This window comes from Nannobrachium achirus, assembly GCF_963921795.1.
Source record: "Nannobrachium achirus genome assembly, chromosome: 23".
Taxonomy (NCBI): domain Eukaryota; kingdom Metazoa; phylum Chordata; class Actinopteri; order Myctophiformes; family Myctophidae; genus Nannobrachium; species Nannobrachium achirus.
Window position 1 is genome coordinate 48466618 of NC_137830.1, and position 23415 is coordinate 48490032.

A 23415-nucleotide genomic window follows, 5' to 3' on the forward strand; every position below is an offset into this window, starting at 1 on the left:
TAGATCTGCTATTTTTGAAAAGTCGTGAAAATTAGAATTTTGACCCGATTCTATAAGTGTCTTTTGAATCCTTCTAAGATTTTTTTAAAAACCTATGGGGCTTTTAAGCCGTGACATCATTTTGTAGTCAGACCTCCAAGCAGATTTATTATCAATATCTGTCCCTCGTTATTTCAACAGATCCGAGACAAAAATAACGACTAAAGTATAATTCTACCACTTTCCCTTCAACAACAAATAGAAGAAAAATTAGTAAATAGTAAAAATAGTAAAAAGATTCACGGGCGCTGGGGCCTTTTGGCCCCAAAAGTTCTCCTCTGCCTACAAAATGATGTCAGACTTAACAGCCCCATATTTCTATGTCAGCAATCTGGCCAGCCATCATCAAAGAAAAGGTCCCTTTCACTTAAATGGAGCTCAGTTAGTCTGTTCTTGAGAGACTACTATGTCAGTGGTTCTCAAACCTTTTCATGTGAAGGACCCCCAAAATGAGATTTATTTGGCCACGGACCCCCATCTCAAAATATTTAGTTCCAGGGACCACCCAGAAGCAAAATTTGAGTTACAATCGTTCGCTTTGAAAATACATATATTCAAAGATTTGCACACAATTGTTCACGACTTTTTCCAAAAATAGCAGATCTACAAGCTCGCAGCGCGGCACTCGGTGCCGCGCTGTGAGCTTGTATATCTGCTATTTTTCACTGGTTAAAGCGTTCAATAATCCTAGGCCTAAATGGGTTAAGATTCTGCCGGGACACAGCGCTTTTATCCCGGCACTAATAACATGCGATAGGCTTCGGTGAACCGAGGCTCTCCCTGCAACAGCATGAGCCAGGATTGAGGAGTATTCATTCCCAGTTCAATCAGATCAGAAGGTTTCTCTCACGCTCTGAAAATTGAAAAGTGTTTATAAGCGCTGCTTGGCGGCTTAACTACTCAGTGAAATCCTCCGTGTTGATTTGTCCATTTCGGAACTCTGAAAGTGTTCAAATGCAACCAAACAGAACCCGTACGACACTCTGGATTTTGCTGTGTATAATTATTATGCACTGTCTGTGACAATGTGGGATCTGGAGTCACAGATGCGATGAGGGCTGGGCACGGTAACAATGTTTGTAATTTAACGTTTATCATTGTAATCGGATCATGAGATTTTGTTTATTTATGCTGTGAATCATGCTACACTTCTGCTGCCCAGAAATCACTAAGCAGTAACTGAAAACTTTAAAATGCCAACTGAAAAGGGCAGTTATAGTTTGACTTTCCCTTACCAATGCAGTCAATGTGATGAATACAACTAGACAATTTGACATGTGATGTTTAGATATTAGTTGATATCGGGATGTGACTTCTCTGGTCATTGTGATATTTATCTTTTTGTCATGTCACACCCACCCTTTAATCCAATTATGAAGGCTGTTTTAACGGTCATTAACAAATCATTCACGGTTGTCCGGACGAGCTGCTTCCCCTCAACATGATGCCCGTGCCTCAGTTATTTTGACGTTTCAGCATGTGGCCAGGACAAAGTGTTCTTTCTGTGTAAGGCAGTATCAGCAGAGATCCACTGGAGCTTTGTGGCCCTCCATGCAGGGGTGTCGCACCAAATTCTGGGCCCCGGGTACAAGGATTCACTGTGGGGCCCCTGTGCTTTAACTATTGAAAAATAGCAGATATACAAGCTCACAGCGCGGCACCGAGTGCCGCGCTGCAAGCTTGTAGATCTGCTATTTTTGAAAAATCATGAAAATCTTTGAATATTTCAAATCCTTCTAAGGTTTTTTGAAAAATCTATGTTTCGATGTCAGTGGAGCTCAAATCTTTTCATGTGAAGGACCCCCAAAATTATATGTATTTGGCCATGGACCCCCATCTCAAAATATTTAGTTCCAGGGACCCCCCAGAAGCAAAATTTGAGTTACAAATGTTCGCTTAAAAAATACATATATTCAAAGATTTGCACACATTTTCACGACTTTTCAAAAATAGCAGATCTACAAGCTCACAGCGCGGCACTCGGTGCCGCGCTGTGAGCTTGTATATCTGCTATTTTTCAATAGCTGCAGTATAAAATAATTAAGGCCCCTCCACCACCTTGGGCCCTAGTAACTCAGTCCCACTTTCCTACCCCTTGTGACGCCCCTGCCTCCATGACTGATGCTTTTGTGCCACTGGAGCTCTTAGTTAACCTGAAGTATCGGGTGTTGGCCTGACATGCATCCTGTTTTAGCCATTATTCTGCGCCAGTCTGCCAGTCAGGGGTACAGCTCAGTCTGCCAGTCAGGGGTACAGCTCAGTCTGCCAGTCAGGGGTACGGCTCAGTCTGCCAGTCAGGGGTACAGCTCAGTCTGCCAGTCAGGGGTACGGCTCAGTCTGCCAGTCAGGGGTACGGCTCAGTCTGCCAGTCAGGGGTACAGCTCAGTCTGCCAGTCAGGGGTACGGCTCAGTCTGCCAGTCAGGGGTACGGCTCAGTCTGCCAGTCAGGGGTACGGCTCAGTCTGCCAGTCAGGGGTACGGCTCAGTCTGCCAGTCAGGGGTACGGCTCAGTCTGCCAGTCAGGGGTACGGCTCAGTCTGCCAGTCAGGGGTACGACTCAGTCTGCCAGTCAGGGGTACGGCTCAGTCTGCCAGTCAGGGGTACAGCTCAGTCTGCCAGTCAGGGGTACAGCTCAGTCTGCCAGTCAGGGGTACGGCTCAGTCTGCCAGTCAGGGGTACGGCTCAGTCTGCCAGTCAGGGGTACAGCTCAGTCTGCCAGTCAGGGGTACGGCTCAGTCTGCCAGTCAGGGGTACGGCTCAGTCTGCCAGTCAGGGGTACGGCTCAGTCTGCCAGTCAGGGGTACAGCTCAGTCTGCCAGTCAGGGGTACAGCTCAGTCTGCCAGTCAGGGGTACGGCTCAGTCTGCCAGTCAGGGGTACAGCTCAGTCTGCCAGTCAGGGGTACGGCTCAGTCTGCCAGTCAGGGGTACGGCTCAGTCTGCCAGTCAGGGGTACGGCACCAGTCTGCCAGTCAGGGGTAGGCTACAGCTCAGTCATGCCAATAGAGTTTGTTTGGGATGAATTCAACGCAGTGGAGATTTGTCCTGAGCACTCACAAACATACTGCATAACCATCCCAAGTCCCATACAGTTTTTAAATTCAACATGAAAAGGTTTGAGAACCACTGACACAGTAGTCTCTCAAGAACAGACTAACTGAGCTCCAGTTAAGTGAAAAGGACCTTTTCTTTGACGATGGCTGGCCAGATTGCTGACATAGAAACATAGGTTTTTCAAAAAACCTTAGAAGGATTCAAAAGACACTTATAGAATCGGGTCAAAATTCAAATTTTCACGATTTTTCAATAGTTAAAGCATAAAATAATGATACACAATAATGTGTACCCGTTTATCAGTTGAAGTGTGCATTATGACTGATCAGGAGTTGGCGCTGCTCCAAGGTTGTCTGCCTAAACTACAGTAGCTCTGCAGGCCAGGGACGTGCTGGCCATTGGGAAAAGCGGGACAACTCCTGAACGGCCGGTTCATTCCCGGCCGGTCCAGGCCGGCCATTAGGAAAAAATGTAAAATAAAATGTCTGCCTTCATTCCATTTTTGGGGCTGGGCGGCCAACAAAGTAAATCGTCACTGTCGGGCAGAAACCTTGTATCTCCAAGCTTCAAATTTGTAAATTTTTTCGCAAAGCAAAGCCCTGGTTCCTCATACAAGGCAGTCGTACAGAAGTAGTGAAAACAGCAGATCTACAAGCACACAACGCCTCGCGGTGCGAGGCGTTGTGTGCTTGTAGATCGTCTGTTTTCACTAGTTTAAATCATTTATAAAATGATAAATACAAAACAAACGGTTTTGGACATACAAGGTTTCCACCCGACAACAACGAAATACCAGTAAGACTCCCTAATCGGGAGATAAGCGACCGTAGGTGGCTTATCTCCACAAATAGGGCAAAAATGTGTTTTCCCCAAATCTTCCTGATCCATGTTGAAAACATGAGTGTAGACATGCTGTGTAGTGATATTCGTGATTTTAGGGCAAAAACTGTAGGAGCAGTGTCCAAAAATGTGTTTTAAAAATCGGCCTGAAGGTGGCGCTAGAATAGGGCCATGTGAGAAATGAGGGGTGGGGTCTCCGCGTTGCCTTGGCGGACGGATAGGTACCGGCCCCGGCTCTCCCGGACGCTCCTAGCCCGAGTTACGGCATTTTATGTGCGCTGCAGTGGCAGGGGGTCCTCCACTGGGGGCGCCACCACTTTTGCATCCGTTCTGGAGCAGCAGGAGTCGGTGGTCCCCGGGAATTCCCCGTGAGCAGCCCCGTTGGGGTGGTCATTTGGTCATTTTTGCACATTTGGTCATTTTTTACATCTGGGGGTCCCCCAGGGACCTGGGGGTCCCTGGGGCTCCGGGGGTCCTTGGAGGTTGTAGTTTGGCAGGCAAGGAGTGTGTGTGTAAAATCTGGCATGGATCGGGTCAACGGGTGCGGAGATATAAGCAGGGAAAAAGTGTGACGTGTGACGTGTGAGCACATTTGGTAATTTTTTACATCTGGGGGTCCCCCAGGGACCTGGGGCTCCGGGGGTCCTTGGAGGTTGTAGTTTGGCAGTCAAGGAGTGTGTGTGCAAAATTTGGCATGGATGGGGGCAACGGTTGCGGAGATATGAGCAGGGCAAAAGTGTGACTGACGGACTGACTGACTGACTGACAGACAGCCTGTGGAGGTTTTGGTAGTAAATGCGACCTACGGTCGCAATAACTCATGTAATTGGCCCACTGGCTTGTCACAAATCTTTGAGTAGCAGCAGCGCTATAGAGAGAGATCTCTCTCTATAGCGCGCAATGAGGGCCTCTCCAACTCTTTTTCCCGGGCTGAATCAGGGGCCCAGCACGTCCCTGCTGCAGGCTTCACATGATCATGGATTCTGGCAGGACTTTACCTACTCGCAATGTCTGTCTAATCCCTGGAAAAGACGACACTTTGATTCTGATTTTTCTAATCAAGGTTGTTCCCAGTGCTGCAAACATTGCTCTCGTCATTTCTTGGGGGATCGGTTTATTTTGAATGAAAAAAAATGCATTATATCTGATGCCTGCGCAATCAGCTGGACCTTCAAAGGAGGACTGCTGTATCCCCTAGACTCTAAGGAGGACTGCTGTATCCCCTAGACTAGAAATGCCATGAAAGTGGATGAAATGCAGAGCAGACTAATAATAACACAGTGATTCAGGTGGCTGGGTGCAGGCAAATTAAGCTTGGGCTTCATGCATGACTGCCTCCCTGCAAAGTAATTCCATCTCTGGTCATGCTGCTCTTAGAGTGTAACACTGCTTTGGGTCACTGCCAGTATCAGTTGGCACGAGCAGAACGCCTCTAGTGTGGCGCTGACATGCACACATGTCCTTACATGCTTTAGGGATACACGGGGGCTTCAGAAAGCAGCATTAGGGGGTACTGCAGCCAAAAAGGTCCCACCTTTGGCCTGAACTATGAAAAAAAAAAAAGTTGGAAAAAAAAACAATCTTTTTGAAAAGAAAAATTGAAAAAAAAAAAAAAAAAATCTTCAAAAACGTCCGTTTATGACGTCACAAACGGCAGCAAATCTGGACAGCCTGTTTTGAGAAACCATGGGATGCTTTTAACCTCCACCTTCCCAAAACCAGAGAAAGACACAACGGTCTGAAATGGGACTTTGTGAGGATAGAAGGTGCTAGTGGGGCCCCAAAAAAAGGTTTTAAAATAGGAAAAGTGAATTCTCATGGTGTATCACCTTTAAGGACAATTTTGAGGTACTTTTACTGTTCTTGATTTTTTTTTATTGTTTTTTGATACTTTATGATTCTATTCCACATACAAGACGTTCCGTTGTCACCGTTTACTTGAATTGGTTTTCAGTTTGTCTTTAAATACATTCCTTTCATACAGTTCTATGATCTTTTTCTTTTCCTTTTTTTGTTGTTGTTAAACACTGTTTACTTCATCATCTCTCACACACTTCTTCCTATGCCAATGGTAGCTTGTCTAATGAGGAATATTTTCTGCCAATAATATGTGTCACTCACTTCATTGGTGTTGATTTAACTGTCCTCACACCATGCAATGTTGGCAAGGAGCCAAAGGCAAACTAATAGTGACAGGCAGACAAACGGACACACACACACACACACACACACACACGCACACGCACACGCACGCACACACACACACACACACACACACACACACACACACACACACACACACACACACACACACACACACACACACACACACACACACACACACACACACACACACACAACAGATAGAGCAGGCAGAGACAAGCCGAGAGTCCAAACCCGCTGCCCCCCCCCCTCTCTCTCTAATTTTTGATGTTTCAAGCCCAAAGTGTTTATATTTTGGTTCTTTTCCTATCAGCAAAAATCCTGGGAGGTGCTAAACACTACAGGAATGAAACTTTCTGGAATATAGTTTCTGAACTTCAGACGTGTCGAAAATGTTCACAAACAGACAGCTGGTGAGCTACACTGTTTGTTAACCAAATTTCCATAGTCAATTCAACTTAAATGTCAATACTCTGTATCTGTATTGCATGCCATTTCATGATGAATCCTTTAATAGTCCTTTTAATGATTTACGTGTGATAAATTGTGAATGATTCTTATTCATTTCTGGGGCCTCTTGTGGCTGTAATTCATACATTTGTAATCAATCTCTCCTCTCCAGAATCTTAATCACTTTTCATTAATATTCGGTGTCAGAAATGAATCCAGGCCTGTTTTTTCTCCACCGCACATTCACTCAAACACACATGCACGCATGCATTCACAGACAGTAACGCTTGGCTCGCCTTTCCGTATGTGTCGTATGTTACGAGGTTAACTTACACAGTCAGTAATAAAAGAGTAGATCAACTTGCATCTGCTCAGGTCAGACGGGTCAAGACTGCAATTTGCTTCCATTTAAAATATATATTGCCTGCTGTTTGTCATTCCTGTCACAGTGGAGGTTATAGCACCAGCCATCATGTCCTTGAGCTTGTAGATCTGATATTATTGCTATTTATTATTTCCCCCAAAAAGAATAAAGATAAAGATAAAGAATAAAGACACATTTGGGCAAATTTGCACAAAACGCACACACACACACACACACACACACACACACACACACACACACACACACACACACACACACACACACACACACTATAAAATAATAAACAACAGCAGTCCAGGGGTGCCGCGACATAATTTGATAATATTTGGAATTTATTTGGACACTTGAAAAAATACTTGAAAAAATATTTAGTATCATAGTACAAAGTTATTTTCAGTCAGTTCTATGGCTATTATCTCAACGTTTTCCTCGCAACATAATCACTAAAATCTCGTCACTGTCGGGCAGAAACCTCGTATCTCAAAGTTTCAAATGTGTACGTCTTTTGGTAAACCAAAGCCCTGCTTCATCATACAAGACTGTCGCACAAAACAAGCGAAAACAGCCGATCTACAAGCACACAACGCCTCGAATCGCGAGGCGTTGTGTGCTTGTAGATCTGTCGTTTTCACTAGTTTAGTACATTTTATAGATGATAAATATACACATAGACAGACATACTGTACAAGGTTTCCACCCGACAACGACAAAATGCTATAAATATAAGGTGCTGGGAGTGAAAATTATAATGTAGGGGTGCCTCGGATTAAAAAAAATATTTATGGGGTGCCCTGAGACAAAAAAGGTTTGGGAACCCCTGGTTTAGGTTATAGTATTTTCAATGGTTTTAGTGGGATATATTCAATTTGAGTATTTTAGCCATGGCTTGTTGTCTCGTTGTCTCGTTCCGAGCCGACACCACCGTGTTTACATGCCGTGATGGAACGTTGTGCAGCTGCTGTCGTCTGACATGCAGTGGTGGAAAATATACTCAAAGGTTTTACTTGAGTAAAGTATCAATACTGCAATGTAGAACTAGCCTCGCAAGCCATCCCGAGTTAAGTCATCACCAATGTGCTTCCTTTCTCGGTCTGGTACTCCTCCCATCGAGTCTCTTTATGAGAATTAGGTTCTCAATTGCCAATCAAAAGGCTGCATTACGAGCGAACCCGCCTCACACCGCTCCTGATTGGTCGAGCGGCTGCTACAGCTCTCGCATTTTGTAAATAAACATGGCGGACCCCATGTCCGATGCGAGTTCACAAATCGCAAACAAAAGCTGCATTAAGCGAAGTTTTATCTGAAATCAACGGCATCTCATAACTTAAAAACGAACAACAGTTTGCACCTTTGGAATTTCTGTCTGGAAAAGACGTATTTGATGTTCTCCCGACGATGTTTTGATGCGCTGGTGACTACTGACTGGACCTGTCAGTCAAAGTTAGTAACCACGTCATCGCGTAATGCATTGTCTATGGAGAACTCCCAGACTCTCCTTTTGGAGAGTCTGGCTGTTGCGAGGCTAATGTAGAACCACTCTGTTACAACTAAACGTCCGGAATTCAACGTGTATAGTGTAAAAGTAAAAGTTGTCGATCTACAAAAGCTTGTAGATCGGCTAGTTCTGTGCATTTTGTGGACAGCTCAGACTGTGTGGCTACTTTCAGAATATAATGATATGCACACATTACTCCGCCCCCTCGCCTCACAACAACAGATAACCATGGCTACATTTTAGATTTCTTTTCATAATCTGAATTCTGATAAAATTTACATAGAGGCGGGGTTTCAGGCTCCATTAAATAATGTTTTTGGCAAGAGTGTTTGGCTACTGGCCAATCACAGCGCGTCCTTAGTTGCACAAGTTCCTCCCCCTCCCCTTCTCAGAGATCCGGGAGGAAAAGCACACTCATATCAGACGGTCCACAATTCTTTGATTGATTGAATTTGATTGAAGACTTTATTAGAAGTTTGCATAGGAAAAGGTACAGTTTCATGACGGTACAGTTCACTGGTACAAGGTCTACTAAAAGGAGATCCATGAAAAGACTAAGCTTATTTCCACTGGAAACCATTAAAGTATCTCATATAACATTGAATGACAGACAAATAGAACACAGTACTATGCAGTAGATATGTAAAGAAAAACAAAAAAGAAAACAGTAAGTCTAAACAAACAGTATATACAAAGAAGGGGCAGGGGAGGGTAGTAGGGTTGGGCTAGGTTAGTTTTTTTTTTTTTTTTTACCAGTTGCGAACGGCTGCTGCCTGTAAGTGCCTGCCCCCCCCCCCCTGCCCCCCCCCCCCCCCCCCCTCCCAGCCAGGGGTGTCACACTAAATTCTGGGCCCTGGGTACAAGGTTTCACTGTGGGGCCCCTGTGCTTTAACTATTGAAAAATAGCAGATATACAAGCTCACAGCGCTGCAAGCTTGTAGATCTGCTATTTTTGAAAAAATCATGACAATCTTTGAATATTTCAAATCCTTCTAAGGTTTTTTTTGAAAAACCTATGTTGTGATGTCAGTGGTTCTCAAACCTTTTCATGTGAAGGACCCCAAATGGTATGTATTTGGCACTTGGTGCCGCGCTGTGAGCTTGTATATCTGCTATGTTTCAATAGCTAAAGTACAAAATAATTAAGGCCCCTCCACCACCTTGGTCCCTGGTAACTCAGTCCCACTTTCCTACCCCTTGTGACGCCCCTGCCCCCAGCAATTTGAACCCTGCTGATTTATGGTCAGTTAGTACTGCAGTCTGCAACCTTAGACACTTGGTTTTATGGTTTGAGTCTGTCATTCAGCCGGTCAGGCAATCTTGGCGTTCTACTCTGATATGGTTGTTTTATATTACGTTACATATAAGCCTGGTTTCTGAATCTGTCCTTTGGGACCCCAGAGGGGGTGATGGATGTATGGGTTTATGGGTTCCTCGCGTGACACAAATAGGTGTTTTAAGGACCATGCCACCATCAATACATGTCATAGTTTAGTCACAGCTTGGACTGTACAACCTTTCCTGTTGATGACTTAGTTTATATATATATATATATATATATATATATATATGGGTGCAACAATTAATAGTAATCGAATCGATTATTAAATTAGTTGCCAACTAATTTAGTTAATCGTAATCGAATCGGCAACTAATAGCTGGAAATTTGATTAATCTAGTGTAGGAATATACTGTAGGGTCACGAACTAAAAAATATGACTTGAATATTTATTTTAAAATTATACTACATATTTGAAAAGAGTATTGTTACCCTTTAGCCTGACAAATGTGTAGGTATTCTTTAATCAAATTTATGCGGTCAGAAAAAGGTATTTATTTTGTTTATTTGTCTTTTATTAGCAACCTAATTGGCAGCTGAGCAAAATTTTATAAATGGTGTATTTTTGTCCGTTAGAACAGTGTCTAAAAGAAATAAGTGCCATAATCCGATTAATCGATTAATCGTTTAAATAATCGTCCGATTAATCGATTATGAAAATGATCATTAGTTGCATCCCTATGTAATATATACAGTATACACTGTAACACCAGTACTTTCTTGTGTAAACAGTGAACAATAGCATTACATTGTTTTAAGCTGTACCATGTGACCAAGCATAATGGATGCAATAGTAGCAGCCATGCAGGTCACGACCAGATCTCACCCCAGGCTTAACTGCACTCCTAGCAGCACGGGGTCACCTCTTTAAAGGACAGTTTCATCGCATTACTGCTTTATTGTGCAGTTCAGAGTGGGTACAGTCACGGGAGGAGTAGAAACAGACAGAAATGGTGCAAAAATGGTGTAGTTCATGGTCTTGACTTGTGCTGCTCACGTTGTCCAAATGGCTCCTGTACACAGATAATAGTACACACTGTAAAAGTGTGGGGCAATGTATGGGCAGACACACACACACACACACACACACACACACACACACACACACACACACACACACACACACACACACACACACACACACACACACACACACACACACACACACACACACTTTTTGTTTTACTTCAAGATAGGGTTGGGCGATATGGAAAAATACAATATCACGATATTTTCCCAAAGCCGTATCACGATACACGATTTTATCACAATTATTTTTCACGTTGGGTTTTATTGTTATTTTTCAAGTTACTTGACAAAAACTACTCTTCTGGACTCTCTGGGTTCCTTTTGGGAGGTCTAAATTGAACTTTACAAGTATGTAACTCTGACAGTAAGGGACCCTTACGGGTCCATTTGGTTTCATGTGTATACTGTCAGAGTTAAGTGGAGACCTTGACATTTTAAAGTTTGAGAACTATACTGATTTAGACCATAATGCAGGTTTAAATTGAATTCTGCAATGAATCTCTGTATTAACAATTCAACAGGATTGTTTTATAAGGATCCCTCATTGTACCACGATATATGGCGTATCTCTGAAAAGGCATATCGTGGAGACATTGTATCGTCTCAACGATAATTATCACCATATTGCCCACCCATACGTCAAGAGGTAATCTACCTATTGGTCGTGAACTCGTGATGTCAATGCGCAGCTACAGTGAATGCTTTTAAGGACTACATAGAATGTAGAGGAAGAGGCGTTCCACACGCACTTGTGCCACTAGTTAACTGTAATATGCTCATCCCATGCAGCTCTGCAGAATAGTTTGATGAACCTAATAATAAGATCACTATGTGCACGGCTGCATGCAGAACGTGTGTCGGCTCTAATGTTATATAATGCATTAACTCTTTTACCGCTTTGGACGTTCCCGTTCGCCCCATTTTTCACACCGGCGCGATGCCAATTGTACGTTCTTTGGCTCGTTCTTTTGTACCTTGTTTTGATGTCTGTAAACTGATGAGGGGTCGCGCGGGTGTGTACCGTTAACACATCTCCCGTAAAAGTGCTCTAAAAAACCCACTGGACGTTAGCATCAATGGAGTAACAAAACGCTTCCTTGTTATTTTCTCTGGGTCGATTGCTCTGTAGCGATTTAGTGGCCTGGACGGATGGGAGCCGACCGCGGCCATTTCACATTAATTCTTGCATGAGGCTGCCCTCTACTGCTAGTATGACCAAAGTGCACTATGTAATGAGGAAAAAAATAAAAACAAATACAAAAAAACAAATAGATCTTTGTCTATAACCTCGCAAAGGTAAGCTGCTTTTGCTGGCACAAGACCCAATAAATAAATAATAACATCTGGCAGTAAAACTGTTAAACTGAAAATTGACTACATTGTTTACACTTCTTCTGTCCAAAAGAAAAGCACAAAGTAACATCATGTGAGACTCTTTAATTAAGCTTGATGAGCTATGTTGTGTTCTCTACAACATGATTAAATATTGAATATAATTGCAACCCTTGTCATTTACTTTTAGTCCCCCTCCACTTCCAAATGTAGCACTACAACACTGAGTATGGGTGTAGCAAAAGCTGTTTGGGTCCATATCTGTCTTCGAAATCTCTCCCAGTTGTAGGTTTTAGCTCGCGTCTTAGCTAGCTGACGGGTTAAGAACCCCATTAGCGCGTGTTCAAAAAGGGCTTATGGAATGCAGACTAGTCCTAGCTTAAAATAAAGATAAAACCCATGTGGAAATGGCTGACTGTGAGGGGGTTGAGGATAGAGAGAGAGAGAGAGAGAGAGAGAGAGAGAGAGAGAGAGAGAGAGAGAGAGAGAGAGAGAGAGAGAGAGATATTAGCTTTACGCGGACCATTATATCCTTATCCATGGTGTTGCACCATTTGGACGATTTAGGCTTTCGGCTGACCACATTTATCCAGCCTGACGTGCACTAATGTCTGAGTCAAGGTCTAGCCATTATCTGTTGCTGGTAATCTGTGGACTATCACATGTGCCCCTGCCGTGCAAGGAGACAGCAGGTGGCTGGATGAGAGATTTCTGTACACGGCACCCATTCCTCTTAATGCCGAACAGAGAAAGAAGGGGGGGTTGAGAGGAATGAGAGGAAAATGAAAACGGAATGGCAGAGAATAAAGCTAATGGAGTGTGGCTGAGAGAGAGAGAGAGAGAGAGAGAGAGAGAGAGAGAGAGAGAGAGAGAGAGAGAGAGAGAGAGAGAGAGAGAGAGAGAGATACTGTGTGTGTGTTTTGGTATGCAATCCTGATGTTGTCTGTACTTTCCAAGCAAGGGTTAGAGAGAGAGAGAGAGAGAGAGAGAGAGAGAGAGAGAGAGAGAGAGAGAGAGAGAGAGAGGGAGAGAGAGAGAGAGAGAGAGAGAGAGAGGGAGAGAGAGAGAGAGAGAGAGAGAGAGAGAGAGAGAGAGAGAGAGAGAGAGAGAGAGAGAGAGAGAGAGAGAGAGAGAGAGAGATACTGTGTGTGTGTTTTGGTATGCAATCCTGATGTTGTCTGTACTTTCCAAGCAAGGGTTAGAGAGAGAGAGAGAGAGAGAGAGAGAGAGAGAGAGAGAGAGAGAGAGAGAGAGAGAGAGAGAGAGAGAGAGAGAGAGAGAGAGGGAGAGAGAGAGAGAGAGAGAGCATAGGTGTGAATGAAAAGAATGCTGCTTTGAAACAGACCCCCTCTTAATGTCATAGGGGCACACAGAGGATGAACAAGAGAATGCTGCGCGACATCGATTCCTCTTAATGTTCTGTACAGCTCCATTGGTTAATCCTAGCGTTCACTGCTGCTGAAACCCAAGTCATTAACGCCGTCATATATCAGCTCCCTTGAGGGGGAGGAGGGAGGGAGGCAAAAACAGAGAGAGACAGAGTGAGCAGGTGGATGGATAGAAGATGAACGAGAGGAAGTCATTTGAGACAATTAGCCGTGCTCTGACCTGGGGCCAGTGGTGTAAAGAAAAGAAAATATAATATATTTAAAGATAAGATTTTTTTTTTGTGTCAGTCACAGGCTGCGACCAGCAGTCCAGCACATCACATCAAAGAAGTAGGCTACACGCCTATCCTGATCTACGGGGGCTCTCCCCTGATCTACAAGCCTACAACGTGGCACGGAAGGGACACAGTTTGGTCTTGGAGATCTATATGTTCTGTGTGCGCTACACCGTCATACGACTAATCATAAATCAGGCACCATGAGAAGGAGCAGCACTTGACTAGCGCAGGAGAGAGAGAGGGGATGTCAGAGTTGGATGGACATGAAATGTGTCAAAGTTAACTCATATTATCATCAAAATAGGACACAACTTCCATATTGAGGCTTTTTTTTCGTTGCGTGATGCGGTGTTGTGTGTTGAGTGAGTGGATAACGTAATGTGTTTGTATGTGCGTGTGTGTGCGTGTTGCAAAGCACAGCGCTCAGAACAGCCCCCGTGGCATTTTGTATCAATTATATTATTTATTATTGCTGTGTTCGAGCCCGACTCAATTGGGATAGAATCCTGTAGCGTGCGGAGCGCCCGACTGTTCAAAACGGCTAGTGTGAGCCTGTTAAGATTATCTGGTAAAATAATCTGAAAAAATGATCCTGTAGTGTTTAATTCTACCCGATTCCGATTATCGTGTAATGTATGGCCGGCTTTAGGCATCTGCTATTTTATCATCAATTTTAAAGGACAACTTTATTTTTTTACAACAAGGGTTCATATTTTAGATTGTAATTAGAGAAAAGAAAAGATGAGTGTTAAAATGCTTTCATTTACTGCTTTCTATTGTTTCAGCGATTTTAGTGTTTTGATTTCAGTGGTTGGGGGCATGCGTACAAGTGGCTAAATATGTCTTTTTAGACACAATAAGCCGTCGATTTCTTTGTTACTATTACACAGCCATAAGTCACATCTGCCCATGAAAGGTTGCGTTGCATCTTAGGAATGGGCTTAGGCCTATTGTGTCTAAAAAGCCATATTTAACAACTTGCATGCATGCCCCCAACCTGGGGGCATGCATGCAATTCAAAATCGTTAAAATCACTAAAACGATAGAAAGAAGTAAACGAAAACATTTTAACACTCATCGTTTCTTTTCTCCAATGACTATCTAAAATATGAACCCTTGTTGTAAAAAAAACAAAGTTGTCCTTTAAAATACATGGGACCATAATTTAACAAAACGCATACCGGTATCATGGTGATTGACAGAAGACTTTAAACTAGCGACTGGAAGCATAAAGTATTCATGACAATGTTTATTATGGTTATAAAATCAAGCGTAAACTTCGGCAAAAACCCATCCACTTGAATGGAGCATAATTCTTTTTGGTACCAGCGGGGGGGAAAACAGCAAAACTAGCGGCCATTCACATGAACTTTCTCTTGAAGTCTCTTCCTATATCGCCTCATCTTGCAAGCCGGATACTATGCCCTTCGCGCACGCGCACATACCGGTACTCTAAGCCAGTGGCGTCGGTTCAGAAAAAGCTAAGGTATGGCAACATGACTGGTGTCTTGCACGCAAGACACCAGTCATGTTGCCATACCTTAGCAACAGGCATGATACATTTATTTTAAGAAGTACATTTTATTATTTCCCCCCTGTTTCTATGGTTTCTTGGGCTGGATATGGCAGCATATGGTTCAAGTGCATTGCACCTGTGCAGCTGACCTGCGGAACCCGGCAATATAGTCTACCTTTTTGTCAAAATGGGAAGAAAAAAAAAGTGTGGAGAATATAATTATAATACCTTGTTAAAGTGACCATTATTGTAACATTTTACATTTGTAGTTATTTTACTGTAATTTAACAACATAATAATAACCAGCACAGATAGACGAAGAGACATTCATGGATTTATATTTAAAAATAACTTTTATTTCCCCCCCTGGACCCAGGGTATGGCAGCTGCATACCCCTGCCATACCCAATTGACCCCCCTGCTCTAAACGCACCCGACCAGCCTACAGACTACAGTATAGGATAGTATATTGTCACGGCACTCGGACAGACAGGTGCAGAGACAGACTCTTTCATTTTGAACAATAAAGTCTCGTCAGAACTCTTTGAGTGTCTGGCTCCTCCCCTTGTCCCCTCTCTCCCCTGTCACACCTTCTCTCTGCAACATGTCTCTCTTTCTACAGCACATGTATCACATTTCTCCCCTTCTGTGTCCCTCATTTTGGTCTCTCTACGCCTTTCTTTTTTGCTCTACCCCTTTCTTGCTATCTTCCGTGCCATCTTTTTCTTCTTATGTCCTTCCCTGTCCATCTTGCCCCCATCGCTTTGTTTGCAACTTCGCATCTCCTTGCCTCCCTCTTTCTTTCTCTTCTTTTTAAGGTAAAAGTATTTATTAATACATCCCCCTCTCTCTTTTTCTGTCTACCCTTCATCTCTGCGTGTCTATTGTCTATTTGGCTGAATAGAGCCCATTCCGTGTCCAGGAAACAAAACCCAAACCCCTGACTGGGTGTCCAGAATGATAGACTAACGGGGCCCTTCAACTCATCATAATGTAAGGTCACTCAGCAGGTGCCAATCTGTGAACCTGTACATGATTGCGTGTTCATGTTTTAAGCCAGTGGTTTCAGGCCGCGACCCCCAAAATAATGATATTTTAACTGGGGACCCCCACCCTGACGAGCACTAAGAGTTTAGGCATTGCATTTTGCACAACACTGTTCTAATGTTCTATTGTGAAAATCTACATGCTCACAACGCCTCATGTTGCGAGGCGTTGTGAGCATGTAGATCGGCTATTTTCACAATTTCTGCCTCTAATATTTTTCAATTTGGCCCATGTTTAATTTGTCATTTTAGAGGTATTAAAAAATTTAGAAATGTGCAGATACCCTCTATACACTTAAACTTTAAGTTGGTTTGTTTACTGTTGAGTGAGAAAACACTTTTACACATTACGTTGATCATCTGGGGACCCCCCCAAAATCATTAGGGGACCCCCTGGGGGTCCCGACCCACAGGTTGAGAACCACTGTTTTAAGCTACAGCGACTAATCTTCACTCTCTCTGTCTTCTCTGTTCTCTGTAGTTGTGGCCGCAGAGCCATTGATCCATGGACAGAGGAGGTTCCCAGAGGACATCGACTGGTCGTACTCAGGTCAGTACTGTTACTGTAAACTTAGTTTCGCGTAGCCAGACAACTATTCCACAATCTCCGAATGCTATATAGAGTCTGGAACGGCAGCTCCCGAACGGCGAGTATGGGAAGTAGCCACTGCTGCACTGAACTGTAGTCCCCTGGTAGTCCCACTGGAAACATAACAGAAACACAATAGCTCAGACAAAGTCATTCGAGCTGCCTATTCTTGTTATGAGTGTATAGTTTAAGAAAACATTTGAAAACAACATGGAAGTAACACCAACAACACCAGAGAAAGACGAAATAATGCCCCAAAAAATAAAGAAAGGAGACATAACGCTTCCAGTAGGACATGTTATTGCTACTGCACCAAGGGAGCGGTTGCGTCACATCCGCTTCGCACTCATCATTTCTATTCTGGTTTGCCAGACTGTATGCCGGGAGCATTTGGCCAAATCGCGGAGGCAACATGTCTGGCCCCGCGAGACTACTGTAAACTTGTGTAAAGGCTATAAACACACGTTATCACTCCCTCTTTCTTTATTTTCAAAGCTACAGTACATTGCACCACTTCACTATTCAAACATCACTGTCAAGTGAATGCCAATGACGCATTTCACCTCCACCTTTTTGAGTTGATGAATGACTGGGAGGGGGGGGGGGCATAATTAACTCTCCCCACGCTTTGAACGTTAACGTTCGCCCCATTTTTTACAGAACCTCGATGCCAATACGGCGCTCGTTCGGTTCGTTCGTCTGATGACTGTAAGCTGATGAGGGGTCGCGCGGCCGTCTACTGTAAACACATTTTCCGCGGTGATGGTGTAAAAAATCCATTATGCGTTGGATCAACGGAGAACAATTCACTTCCTTGTTGATTTCCTCTGGCTGTAAGGCTCTGTGGCCAGTGACTGGTCTTCTTCTTCTTCAACACATAACAGGCAAATTCACATTCATTCTCGCATGACGCCGCCCTCTGCTGCCTGGCAGACCAAAGTGCACTATTGCACAATAAAAAAAAATAAAAAAAATAAAAAAAATAAATGTCTGTCTATCTACTATAACGTCGCAAAGGTAAGCCGCTTTTTGATGGCACCAGACCCAATACATAAATAAATAATCTGGCAGTAGGAGAGTTAAAGGTATATTCAGTGATTGTATATTTCATTCAAATAAAAATATAATTGGTACATTTTCCATTCATTCTCCTCACTAGAATGTGTGCTGACCATATATGGACTTCCACCATGGCCCGTGTTGCGAGCATAGCTAGATTCGGTTTTCAGAGGTGGCCAGCCAGTCCTCGACCAATCAGGGCAGAGTATGGCCGTAGTCATGTTATGATGTTTAGTTATGATGGTCAAAATAAAAGTTTTGAGAACCACAGTCGCTCTGAATTAAGAACGTCTGCTAAATGCCTAGATTGTAAACTACTGAACTCATGAAAATGCCACAGTCTCGTAGTAAATCAGTATCATACATATCCTGAAGCTGGAGACGTAGGCCTACCGATATTCAGTGAATGGGTCTAATGATCAAAACGAGAACATTATAATGGTGTAAAAAGTCTATTAAAAAAATTAACATATTTCCACACTGTAAGGCCAGTAAGGGACAAGATGACCCCCGGCCACTTTCATTATCACTGAATACACCTTTAAGTCCTCCCTGGGGGCTTGATCTTGAGCATATGGTCAGGGCGATGTTAGCTAACTCTGCGCTGAACCCCTGGTGTGCTGAGCCAGAGTCCCACACAAACAAACAGCACTGAATAATTCCCCTGGGGGGAAGGGATTATAGTTGGGTCAAAAGGGGCAGTTCCGTGACCGTGGAGAGCGAAGGTCCGTTTCTCAATGGATTTGTCATCTAGGAGGGTTATTAAACACATTTGGCCGGGGTGTATTTTTTAAAATGGTTGGGAAAATGTTTGACAGCTAAGGTAATTTTCAGTCTCATTCACCTACACTATAAAGGAAAAAATGCCTACCCGAAAATCTGCTTTAAGTGGGATGTGCGGGGTCAAACTAGGGGTTTTTAATTATTCTGAATCCATTGCAAGCATTTGTTTTGCATGAAAAACATTCCTTGGGCTAAAAACGGACCCTAAAAGACTGTGAAAATTGATCACTCATCACTAAACCATAGTGTTGTTGGCCGTTTTTTAGCCCAAGGAATGTTTTTCATGCAAAACAAATGCTTGCAATGGATTCAGAATAATTAAAAACCCCTAGTTTGACCCCTCACATCCCACTTAAAGCAGTTTTTTTGGGAGTCATTCACTTACTATGTACTACACTATAAAGGAAAAAATGACTATCAAAAAATCTGCTTTAAGTGGGACGTGAGGGGACAAACCATTTTTTTTTTAAATTATTCTGAATTCATTGCAAGCATTTGTTTTGCATGAAAAACATTCCTTGGGCTAAAAGACGGCCAACAACACTATGGTTTAGTGATGAGTCATCAATTTTCACAGTCTTTTAGGGTCCGTTTTAAGCCCAAGGAATGTTTTTCATGCAAAACAAATGCTTGCAATGGATTCAGAATAATTAAAAACCCCTAGTTTGACCCCTCACATCCCACTTAAAGCAGATTTTTGGGTAGGCATTTTTTCCTTTATAGTGTAGGTGAATGAGACTGAAAATTACCTTAGCTGTCAAACATTTTCCCGACCATTTTAAAAAATACACCCCGGCCAAATTTGTTTAATAACCCTCCTAGATGACAAATCCATTGAGAAACGGACCTTCGCTCTCCACGGTCACGGAACTGCCCCTTTTGACCCAACTAATTATCTTCTCTGTGCTCTGAAAGAATCACTCAGAGCAGGGGTCTTCAACGTTTGCAGGCCAAGGACCCCTTAGTTGAGAGAGAGATGAAGCAGGGACCCCCACTACATATTGTATGAATGTGACAGCACTGTCATCAGTCTATGTTTGATTTGTGTTTCAGACATTTAGCCCACTTAAATTGTCGATACTTAGTAAACTTGACCTTTCACTCTGTACTTGGTCTGCTCTTTTTTTTACCTCTACACCAAACCTATTTGCTGAAAATAGCCGATCTAAAAGCTCTCAACATTGAGAGCTTGTAGATCTGCTATTGTTGGCTAAAGTTCTCCTCAGAAGGAGTTGGTTGGCCCCCCTGTAGTAACTCTGAGGACCCCCTAGGGTTCCCGGCCGGACCCCCTGGTGAAGACCCCTGACTGAGTGACTGGGTTCAGTGGGCTTCTGTGGGGACTGAGCCTCGCTCGCCACACACAGCTCAGTCTCTTCCCTCTCTTCTTCTTCTCCTTCCTCCGTCTTGCTTTGTGTCGCTGGGAGTGATTGTGTTCAACAGGCCTGTGGGATGCAACAAGACCACTACCAACAGGGGGTGGTGTTGTGCAGTCTGGTTTATTAACCAGGCCTGTGGGATGCAACAAGACCACTACCAACAGGGGGTGGTGTTGTGCAGTCTGGTTTATTAACCAGGCCTGTGGGATGCAACAACACCACTACCAACAGGGGGTGGTGTTGTGCAGTCTGGTTTATTAACCAGGCCTGTGGGATGCAACAACACCACTACCAACAGGGGGTGGTGTTGTGCAGTCTGGTTTATTAACCAGGCCTGTGGGATGCAATAACACCACTACCAACAGGGGGTGGTGTGCAGTCTGGTTTATTAACCAGGCCTGTGGGATGCAACAACACCACTACCAACAGGGGGTGGTGTTGTGCAGTCTGGTTTATTAACCAGGCCTGTGGGATGCAACAACACCACTACCAACAGGGGGTGGTGTTGTGCAGTCTGGTTTATTAACCAGGCCTGTGGGATGCAACAACACCACTACCAACAGGGGGTGGTGTTGTGCAGTCTGGTTTATTAACCAGGCCTGTGGGATGCAACAACACCACCACCAACAGGGGGTGGTGTTGTGCAGTCTGGTTTATTAACCAGGCCTGTGGGGTGCAACAACACCACTACCAACAGGGGGTGGTGTTGTGCAGTCTGGTTTATTAACCAGGCCTGTGGGATGCAACAACACCACTACCAACAGGGGGTGGTGTTGTGCAGTCTGGTTTATTAACCAGGCCTGTGGGATGCAACAACACCACTACCAACAGGGGGTGGTGTTGTGCAGTCTGGTTTATTAACCAGGCCTGTGGGACGCAACAACACCACTACCAACAGGGGGTGGTGTTGTGCAGTCTGGTTTATTAACCAGGCCTGTGGGATGCAACAACACCACTACCAACAGGGGGTGGTGTTGTGCAGTCTGGTTTATTAACCAGGCCTGTGGGGTGCAACAACACCACTACCAACAGGGGGTGGTGTTGTGCAGTCTGGTTTATTAACCAGGCCTGTGGGATGCAACAACACCACTACCAACAGGGGGTGGTGTTGTGCAGTCTGGTTTATTAACCAGGCCTGTGGGATGCAACAACACCACTACCAACAGGGGGTGGTGTTGTGCAGTCTGGTTTATTAACCAGGCCTGTGGGATGCAACAACACCACTACCAACAGGGGGTGGTGTTGTGCAGTCTGGTTTATTAACCAGGCCTGTGGGGTGCAACAACACCACTACCAACAGGGGGTGGTGTTGTGCAGTCTGGTTTATTAACCAGGCCTGTGGGACGCAACAACACCACTACCAACAGGGGGTGGTGTTGTGCAGTCTGGTTTATTAACCAGGCCTGTGGGGTGCAACAACACCACTACCAACAGGGGGTGGTGTTGTGCAGTCTGGTTTATTAACCAGGCCTGTGGGATGCAACAACACCACTACCAACAGGGGGTGGTGTTGTGCAGTCTGGTTTATTAACCAGGCCTGTGGGACGCAACAACACCACTACCAACAGGGGGTGGTGTTGTGCAGTCTGGTTTATTAACCAGGCCTGTGGGATGCAACAACACCACTACCAACAGGGGGTGGTGTTGTGCAGTCTGGTTTATTAACCAGGCCTGTGGGACGCAACAACACCACTACCAACAGGGGGTGGTGTTGTGCAGTCTGGTTTATTAACCAGGCCTGTGGGATGCAACACCACCACTACCAACAGGGGGTGGTGTTGTGCAGTCTGGTTTATTAACCAGGCCTGTGGGACGCAACAACACCACTACCAACAGGGGGTGGTGTTGTGCAGTCTGGTTTATTAACCAGGCCTGTGGGACGCAACAACACCACTACCAACAGGGGGTGGTGTTGTGCAGTCTGGTTTATTAACAAGGCCTGTGGGATGCAACACCACCACTACCAACAGGGGGTGGTGTTGTGCAGTCTGGTTTATTAACCAGGCCTGTGGGATGCAACACCACCACTACCAACAGGGGGTGGTGTTGTGCAGTCTGGTTTATTAACCAGGCCTGTGGGATGCAACAACACCACGACCAACAGGGGGTGGTGTTGTGCAGTCTGGTTTATTAACCAGGCCTGTGGGACGCAACAACACCACTACCAACAGGGGGTGGTGTTGTGCAGTCTGGTTTATCAACCAGGCCTGTGGGATGCAACAACACCACTACCAACAGGGGGTGGTGTTGTGCAGTCTGGTTTATTAACCAGGCCTGTGGGATGCAACAACACCACTACCAACAGGGGGTGGTGTTGTGCAGTCTGGTTTATTAACCAGGCCTGTGGGATGCAACAACACCACTACCAACAGGGGGTGGTGTTGTGCAGTCTGGTTTATCAACCAGGCCTGTGGGATGCAACACCACCACTACCAACAGGGGGTGGTGTTGTGCAGTCTGGTTTATTAACCAGGCCTGTGGGATGCAACAACACCACTACCAACAGGGGGTGGTGTTGTGCAGTCTGGTTTATTAACCAGGCCTGTGGGATGCAACACCACCACTACCAACAGGGGGTGGTGTTGTGCAGTCTGGTTTATTAACCAGGCCTGTGGGATGCAACAACACCACTACCAACAGGGGGTGGTGTTGTGCAGTCTGGTTTATTAACCAGGCCTGTGGGGTGCAACAACACCACTACCAACAGGGGGTGGTGTTGTGCAGTCTGGTTTATTAACCAGGCCTGTGGGATGCAACACCACCACTACCAACAGGGGGTGGTGTTGTGCAGTCTGGTTTATTAACCAGGCCTGTGGGATGCAACAACACCACTACCAACAGGGGGTGGTGTTGTGCAGTCTGGTTTATTAACCAGGCCTGTGGGATGCAACACCACCACTACCAACAGGGGGTGGTGTTGTGCAGTCTGGTTTATTAACCAGGCCTGTGGGATGCAACAACACCACTACCAACAGGGGGTGGTGTTGTGCAGTCTGGTTTATTAACCAGGCCTGTGGGATGCAACAACACCACTACCAACAGGGGGTGGTGTTGTGCAGTCTGGTTTATTAACCAGGCCTGTGGGATGCAACACCACCACTACCAACAGGGGGTGGTGTTGTGCAGTCTGGTTTATTAACCAGGCCTGTGGGATGCAACAAGACCACTACCAACAGGGGGTGGTGTTGTGCAGTCTGGTTTATTAACCAGGCCTGTGGGATGCAACAACACCACTACCAACAGGGGGTGGTGTTGT

At 44.7% G+C, this 23415-nt stretch overlaps 1 protein-coding gene across 1 annotated transcript in view; it reads left to right on the plus strand.

Moving 5' to 3' along the window:
* Positions 1 to 2217: 2217 nt before the first annotated feature.
* The window catches only part of LOC308308953 (receptor-type tyrosine-protein phosphatase zeta-like), a gene marked incomplete at both ends in the record, with an annotated part of 110844 nt that continues 89646 nt past the window's right edge, over positions 2218 to 23415 (plus strand). Inside the window, 2 exons of the mRNA XM_080754408.1 lie at positions 2218 to 2989; positions 16834 to 16902. Coding sequence (XP_080610534.1) covers positions 2218 to 2989; positions 16834 to 16902 — 841 coding nt within the window. The remainder of the gene's footprint in view (positions 2990 to 16833; positions 16903 to 23415) is intronic.